Raw genomic sequence first — 9,178 nt, 5'->3', positions numbered from 1 at the left:
GTATAAGTACAGGCAAATAGTTATTACTGAATTTCAGTCGCTAATACTTCAAGATAAATGCTCACTTGTACTTTTTTATGTAATTGGACCCAGGTTATACGTGATAGCTCAAAGTATTCAAGGTTAGCAAGTTGAAATTTGTTGCACCACTTTGAGTGTCACTATCCCTGATTTTTAAGACAGTTTGGTTTCATTTCTTAAACTCTTAACTACAAGACAATGAAAAGACCCACATAATATTACCTATAACTCCGTTATCAAGCGATAATCTTTTTCTATTAAATATGTTTTCCTTGTCTTGGACTTGTTATTACGGAAGGTCGCTGTTAATTTCCGCTGCTGTATCGATTAGACCTATATTGATTGTATTGTTCCTGTATGTTACGTTATGATCCTTGCCGGATGTGCCAGAAATAGGAAGCGCTAGCGCTCCAGCCAACAGACGCCATCATCGCTGACAAGTTTTAATAGAACTACACCGTCTCGAATTGTCGTGACTTAAATAGCGGTAAGAGCATTAATATGTCAACAGCCTCAGTACAGCTTCCCGGCCTCTATTATTCTATCCAAAATAAGCTCTTGCGAATGTGTAATAATATTTGGAAATAATGCGCTGGGCTGCCACTCGTCTATTTGTATTTTTACCCGACGACGGCAAAGCCAAAAGGAAAGGAAATGATTTTAGCAGTCTTTGTATGTTTTTAGTTACGTATTGTTCCACCGTAGCGTCTAGACTACTCATCCGATTTTAATAAATAAGGAGTATGGAGTGATCAAGTTGTGATATTGCAGTTTCAAATGTAGATTCCCGCTTGGTATTGATATTTTTTATAAAATGTGTACTTATAGGTATGGGCGCGAAATGATAGAAAATGCTATGAATAATTACTTTATTTTCATAATACCCGTAATATTTTACAAGAACAGATCAACTACTCATACTGTAACAATAAATACATCACTGTAATTGTTCAACATGAACCAAGAGAAGACAAACCTTAAAGCAGATCGCATGTTCTTGATGTACCGACTCAATGAAACGCCAAGTTACCATTAAAATTTTAAGGTGTCCTTATTTCTATTTGGCCAAATCTGTAAATTGATCGAAACATAAACTTAAAATAAAAATCGGCCAAGTGCGTGTCGGGCCCAGCGCTCCATAGGAAGGAAGGTAGTTAGTGAAGGGTTCCGTACTACCTATACCCATGTGGCAGATATTCAATATTGAATTGTGATCGACGGCATTAACTTCTAAAGCCTACTAGGCTATTTTTTTTTGGCCAGTGGTTTATAGATTGCGGAGGGTGGGGGGACACTTGCCTCTAACGAAAAAAATAACACTTAAATACTACTTCAATAGCCTTTTGCAAACGGATTTATAAATTGAAAAATAGTCATAACAAACGGGTAATGTATTTGAAAGAACCATACCCTATATAGACTATCCAACGATATCCTACGCTATGGGCTATTAGACGAGAAAAAAAATACCATCCCCACTTTTTTAGGAGGGGATGTAATTTATTTATTATTTATTTAAAAAAAAAAAAAAGAAAAAAAAAAAAAGCTACGGACGGACGGACGGATATGGTGACACTATGAGGTTTTCTTGTAGGACTACGGAACCCTAAAAACGAAAAAAAACTCTGAACTTATGTCATATTCACGGAATGTTATCTCACGGTAGGGATAATGTGTCGAGTATATATTCCAAGCTTTCATCACCAGATGCGACGCTGTAATGCATCTTTACTCAACCTTTTATTGGTACGGGCCATATAAATGTGTTGTACAGTCGCCATCAAATATTTCGGAGCGGCCAAGGGGGTCAAAAATATCAGAACATGCACTCTTTTATCAGGTATGAGAGTTCATGTTCCGATATTTTGATCACCTTGGCCGCTCATAAATATCTGATGGCTACTGTACTTAGCGATGATGCAGAGGACCATATCATTGATTTTCAGTAGTTAAAAGCTAAATTAGCTAAAATATTTTTTCTGCCAGATAGGAGATAGAAGCATGACATGCTGCAGGTTAATATAGCTGCAGTGTAATTACAATACAGAGATGTGATGTATAAATTCAAAGAATGTAAGAATTGGTTCCATGTAAATGGTTTTATCGGACATAAGCATCACTGGTTATTGTATTGTATAAGTAATAATGTATGTACTTTTAATATTTAGTTAACAAAGCACGGCATATTGTCTTTATTGCAGATGATGATATTTACATTAATATTATATGGATAATAAACACATTTCATTTATTATTTCTGTTTCTAAAAGTTGTAATTTATCTATTGTTTTTACATAGCACAGCACCTAGGTATACTTGGGAAACGAAAAAGAGAGCTCCTTAGCTTTAACAGAATGAGATGTATGTCGGTGTGTAGCTAACAGTGAATTTCATTAGAGCCTTTCTTTCGCTTCCCATATATAAGTACCTATACTAGCTTTTGCCCGCTCTTGGGAACTGTGCATTTTTCCGGGATAACAAGCAGTGACGTAGTTAAGTAACCAAAGGCTCTGGGGCAAAAAATAAACTAGGCCCCCAACTAAACTATTTAAAATCGTTTGTTCCGTGTTCGTCGTGTTCCGAGTTCGAAGTACTCCAAATTTCCTGAGTCCGAGGGGCCCCCTAAGCGTGGGGGCCCCGGGGCACTGCCCCGTCTAGCCCTCTGGTAGCTTACATGTAGCCTATGTCACTCTCTGGCCCATAAACTATCTCTATGCCAAAAATCACGTTGATCCGTCGCTCCGTTTGGACGTGAAAGACGGACAAACATACAAACACACAAACATAGAAACACACACACTTTCGCATTAATAATATTAGTATATAGTATGGAAGTAAGGATTATATTTACAGTTGTATCACTTACCTAAGTAAATATACTGACCGGCAAAAAATCTTGCCCTCAAATGTATGCAGAATGGATAATTTTAAATAAATAAATATCACGGGACAATTCACACCAATTGACCTAGTCCCAAAGTAAGCTTAGTAAAGCTTGTGTTTTGGGTACTAAGCAACGGATAAATATAATTATATAGATAGATACATACTTAAATACATATTAAACACCCAAGACCCGAGAACAAACATTCGTATTTTTCATACAAATATCTGCCCCGACACGGGAATCGAACCCGGGACCTCAAGCTTCATAGTCAGGTTCTCTAACCACTAGGCCATCTGGTCGTCAATTTTGTATGTGGAGTGGGCTAAATTTTGTGCCGCTGAGTATATTATTTGGGTTTGCGTAAGGAGGATATAATTAATTAATGATGATATTTAATGATATGCGAGCGGCAGAAGGTAATAATAAAGTGTCCCATGGGGGCCCTCAGTCTCTCACTGGAGTCTCGTTCCTGTCCTCGTTTACTTAAGTAAGCCTTTGGAAGCTGAATAAGTAAAAGTATGCAATGTCGATAACAACATTCAAGTACAAGTTATGACGTATGATACAAGTATTTACAAATTTTTGTTGCAAAATTATTTCACTCAAGATTGTTCTAAATTACTTCTGTTTATATTTTTACACAGATTTTTGACTGTTTTGTTTGGGGGTTCCATTTCTTTAAAAAAGTGACGATAGCTATAATGTTATCGTAAACTACATGTCTTATCGCTCTATCACTCAGTAACAAACACTCAATCATGAATGAATCAAATTAATAACCGGTTACTTCTAATGTTGTAGCGTTTGTTTGAAATATTAGAAGTTAAAGATTATTCTTTTCTTTGTCCATAAGAATATACAAAGAGATATCTGTTATTTAATGGTTCCGGAAACACAATAACAATAACAATGTAAATGTCATTACATCAAGATTTATTTCTTAATTTAAAATATAATTCGGGCCAAATCTTAAAATAAACACTGTACCTATATGAATGTGATGGCAATTTCAATTGTAAAATCTCATAGGTAAAAAGTATTAATAATACACTATTCTACTTTGAATAAAAGAAATCGCTATTTAAAAAAAATGCCTGCTTTACTTTACATTAACAAATAATTTATTGAATCAGGCGTTACTTTGCGGAGGTCCATATTAATGAACTAAAACAATTATTTTCTCACCCGCGACCTTATGATAGCTACGCTTATGCAAGGTATCCACCTCCACACTGTAAGAACACACATAAATCACACAAACCTATCTATCACCACTACCGCACTACACTGACGCGTTTCGAACGTTTGGTCTAACATGTGATAGCATGGTGTACGGTTATGTTGCTCTGAAGATGAGCTCTGGTTGAGTTTGAAACGCGTCAGTGTAGTGTGGTGGTGGTGATAGATGGGCTTAAGTGATTTATATGTGTTCTTACGGTGTGGAGGTGGAGAAATTGCATGAACGCGCATATTTTGCATAAGCGTAGCTATCATAAGGTCACGGGTGAGCAAAGTAATGGTTTTAGTACATTTAAATTAACATTTAACTATTTTCCTTCAACATTAACTACAAGACAAACTGTGAACTATTTATAAACACGGTTATATAATAATTATTCGATATGGCACATTTACCGTAGAAATCTATCAGTCTTTCAATTATATCGAGATATTTCATATACATTGACGTTATGAGAACATTCTTTACATTTCCATAAAAATATATATTTACAAAGAACAGCATTTTGACGAATGATTGTACTATTTCGATGTTCAATTGATCATTTAACCTTTGAAGCTTGCTCATATTTTGAATGTTTCAGCAATAAAGGTTTCTAGAGTCGCTACGCTACACCCTTTTTTACTTCAAATGATCAAAAATATCATAGCGACGTTGTAAATACGTCTTGTCTGATGTACACCTGAAGAAACTGAATCGTATACCTTAGTGGAACGTTTTCGCTGTAAATATCATGTTGATATTATAATATTCCGTTTAAATAAATCGCCCCATTATCAGCTAAAGAATTAACAGGGAAAATAATTATGAAAAAGTTCCACCTAGTAAAAACATGTCACAAATCATCAACAGCCCACGAAATCTATTCATATATCAAACGTAATTTACTTAAAATTTTGTATTTATTACCCACTGTTATTGAGTTCGTTTAATTCTAGTTATTGGCCTGCAATAATACTGGGCATAGGTATCACCGTGTCGGTCTTCCAATTCGCGTCACTCACAGCTTCCCTTTTTTAATGCCTAAAGAAAGTAACATTGTTTTATACAATCATGACAGTTTGTGTCTGGAACTTTTACCATTAGTATACAATGAATGGCATAAATTATAACCTATTTGAGAACGCAATGCTATCAGCGCAAACGTCACCAACAGAGGCGCACTACAGCTACTGTATTATAGACACGGCTAACTTATCCTAGATATCGTATCTCATTTAGCACAACGTCTGGTATTGGCACTATGTCGCGACGCCAAGCGCGTGTCAGCTTGAGATCAGGAACGCTGCGATGACCGCGACGACTCCGGGCCGACGGCGGCACGACGTGGAAGACTGGGTGGATTCGTAGTCTGTACCTGAGATGCATAATTGTTTTGTTATTGCCTTATGTCCGCCTTTCTCTAAAAAAGGGCACTGAGCGGAAACGAAGGTAACGGACTGAGCGAACCGGGGTAGCTTATGACTTCTTACTCAAATCAGCACATCTATGAAGTTCGCTATTGCGAGAGCGGAGTCCATACGGAGTACGCAGCACTTGAATTGGAAAGTAAGCGTTTTTGCCGTTTACTTACTGTTACGTAATAGGTACGGCTGGAAATTTAAATATGCCTTTTTAAAAACAGTTTAATGTTTATAATTTAAGGAGGTCACTAAATAAATAATGCGTTTTTTTCGGCCTTTTTGCTTGATCTTATTAATGGCAACCATTCGGTGCAATGACAAATTACGTGTACTTGTCGACCTCTCACTCGAATGATTTTTGTCTTAGCAGTTTCTAGGCCAGTTGCACAAGTACTATAAAAACACGAGAAACAAAACAATCACAGACCTGTAAAGACATTTTGTCTTTGTTTACAATGCATGACCCAGCTTTAAGTTTCTGGTAAGCAGATCCATACCGTAAGCTATATTATTCCGATATAAAACACCGCCGTTTGAGCCACTTCCATAATAATTATCATTTGCATTACGTACTTGCTGCCTGCGGCGTCACATGCTAATATTTGCCTCATTCCGACTCGTTAAGTAGTTCTTGAGATCACTTTTACGCTTCGTACGTGTTAGGTTCGTGTTACACGAACACGAAATTAGTTTGTTTAGGATTCACGGAATTTAAAACCGTTTGTTTTGAAAAAGAAGAATAGAAACGCATAGGCAATACTTATAATAATGGTGTTATTTGATTATAGCTTACCGCCAGAATCCTTCCACTCCTCGACCTCGTAATCTCCTATAACTCTGTTTTCAGCAGAGCCATCTCGCCAGCGACTTTTATTTTTACCTAAGAATAAAAACTAAATCAGGCAAACAACAAAAGGACGGGCAGTCACATTTCTCCAAGTCCCAGATCATAGTTTATGAAAGCAGGTTATATTATAAGTAAACCTAACAAAGGATCTCTAAGACATTTTGTAACTAAGTATCCGATTCTGGGAAGGTAAAGGTAAAGTAAGGCTTACTTTGGTTTTATTAGAAATGTCGCCAAATCTTGAAAAACGATCCGGAAAATTATAGCGTCATATTTATGAAGGGCCATGAAAGTGGGCTTTCAAGTCAGAACATAACGTATGACGTCATAAAGAGTATAAAGGAAAGCCCAAATCTATAACAATAAACGGTACATTGGAAGTCAAAGCGCAAACAAAATCGCTTTTCCCACAATAATATTACTAACGACCCAATTGTACGGAAGCATTGGGCCGCGGCGGCAAAACCAATAAATACAAAATCCACCTTTTCCATCCGGCCGGGTGCAGGATCGCGATGAATGTATAAAAGGCTTGTAAGGATGGTAAAATTTTCGACTGCTATTGACTTCTTTATAATAGCGGTTCACAAAGCAATATTGTGTTTCAAGTTTTACCAATATGTAACGTTGGCAAGGAGAACCGAATTGATTTCGGCCTCATAAAAAATTAAAGCAGAGTCACGGAACCTGATCAGACCTGGAAGGGTTTCATTAAAAACTTTGGAGCTGCCGTAACGGCATTAATTATTTCGATGCCTTAATCAGCGCCGTGAAACCAATTGGATTGAGGTTTCGTCGTGGTTCAGTAATATAGTAAAATCTGTCTGTTATAGTTATTGTTTATTTTTAATTAGTTGCAAACAAGTCAAATTATTTATTTTATTTGCGGTTTCAATTAATTTTAACTTTCGATTGGTTTCAAACGAGCTTCTCATGTCGTAAGAGATACGTAAGTTCTGCTTGTTATGTACCTTCCTTCCATACAGTATTTGTAGAAACGAAAGGCAAGGAATGAAATACATCAACGTGTAGGTCAGAAATATATCGTTTTGGTATATTTATTAAAAAACGAAGAGGTGAAATATTTAGAATATAGGTAAATTATAGTAATAATAATGGTATAACAATATTTGTAACAAAATAAAATCTTAAGTTTAAAAAAATATAGGTAATTATAAATGTTATTTTGTTATTTCACGTTACAGATGTTAATAAAAAGTTTGCTAAGATATTTTACTCCACTTTGTCATCAATCTTTAAGGTTTACTCTTCGTTTAAATACAAAAATGATAACGTTAAAAGACGTAAAATATGTTGGTGCTTTCACTTAAAAAGTTTTTTTTACTCTGCGTATTACGCTATATCGTGTTTTTTACTGAGTTTAAGTCAAATGTAGTACTTAGTCGCATGCGTGACTTGGGGCTATCTCAGCCTGGCCTGTGTTTAGTTTGGGCAACAATCACTCCTTGTCGGAAGTCACAAAATAGCCCTGCTTCTTGCAGGCAACCTCGTGATGTAAGATAGGTTTGATGGCATTAAGCTTACACAAGTCGTTGGTTTTTGGGCCCTTAAGGCCTCAGCGCAACGGAATCCTTAATATACAGTGTGTTACGGGCAGCCAGGCTTGTTTTAAGGGAGGTTAAAGTAACGTATTAACGTATATAACCATGACGTACTTTGGATGCTAAGAAGTTTAATCTTCCTAAATTAGTGATCGTTAAATATTCTTCAAAATGTTATATCTATTATCGATATATTTGTTTGTGAAAATGGTATGACTACTTTAAAGGAAACCAATTAAAGTTCATGATTTATAAATAAAGATTTTCAGATTTTTTTGGTGAAATGAAGCTACGTAGCGTTATTTGAACTTTTAAATAATCATGAAATAAGTTTTGACATTAGAAAGAAGAAATTTGAGTGTACAAAGTTGACCCAAAAATAGGTTGATTTCAGATAAACTGGCCTTAACTGGTATTTTACTATACAAAACTGTTTCGAAAAGGTACGAGTACCGTTTTGCCACAGAAATGAACCTGTTATCATAGTTATGTTTCACAAGGAAACTTTTTCAAAATGTTTCTGATGTGACAAGTGGCATACAATTTTACATTTTCGAAGTGTAAAGTTTTGTCGTTTCGCTGCGCAAATGATTGTGGATAATTATTTTAGTGTAGCAAAGGTCTATAAAACAAGATGATACAATTGCATGCGAAAACTCACATCTCGTATACCAGAAAAAAAAACAGCATTCTAGTATCATTTGTTTTAAAGAATACAAATTTTACAGATTAAAATTAAAAATAAAATAAGATAGCCTTAAATTTGGCACATGCACTCATGACTCAGGACATTGAGGGAAATAAAGAACAACTCTTGCTTAGTGACTAAATTTACCTCTTTTCTTTTCCGGCGATGCGGGGACGTAGTTAACCACGGTACTCGTTGTAGGCGGAGCGGTAATTTCTAAACAAAATTATAATATAAGGCCATTGCTTAATAATAATTGCTTGGTAATCATTATTACCTATAAAGTTTTGTTAGTAAATCACATTAACAAAGTCTTGGGATACTCATTATCCCTATAAGACTGATGTTTTGACTCAGTAGTAGGTAATAAATATGCTTCTAAGTATTGAAATGTATCAAGGGACAAAAAATATTCCTAGGCACTTTTGATGAGTGACGATGATGATGAGTGTACATTTGGGTTGTCAATTTGTGATGCATAGACAATATTTCTTTAGAAAATATTTTCTGTAGTACCTAAGTAGGTAACC

At 35.7% G+C, this 9,178-nt stretch overlaps 1 protein-coding gene across 1 annotated transcript in view; it reads right to left on the bottom strand.

Moving 5' to 3' along the window:
- Nucleotides 1–876: 876 nt before the first annotated feature.
- LOC141434065 (lachesin-like) overlaps nucleotides 877–9,178 on the bottom strand; it is a 77,127-nt gene continuing 68,825 nt past the window's right edge. The window contains exons 8-10 of the mRNA XM_074096322.1: nucleotides 8,796–8,864; nucleotides 6,345–6,431; nucleotides 877–5,505 (exon numbers count right to left, since the gene is read on the bottom strand). Coding sequence (XP_073952423.1) covers nucleotides 5,414–5,505; nucleotides 6,345–6,431; nucleotides 8,796–8,864 — 248 coding nt within the window. The 3' untranslated portion in view covers nucleotides 877–5,413. The remainder of the gene's footprint in view (nucleotides 5,506–6,344; nucleotides 6,432–8,795; nucleotides 8,865–9,178) is intronic.

This window comes from Choristoneura fumiferana, chromosome 13 (assembly GCF_025370935.1).
Source record: "Choristoneura fumiferana chromosome 13, NRCan_CFum_1, whole genome shotgun sequence".
In the NCBI taxonomy this organism is placed as follows: Eukaryota; Metazoa; Arthropoda; class Insecta; order Lepidoptera; family Tortricidae; genus Choristoneura; species Choristoneura fumiferana.
The sequence above is the reverse complement of the archived record's forward strand: the minus strand, read 5'-3'. Positions and strand labels throughout refer to the sequence as shown.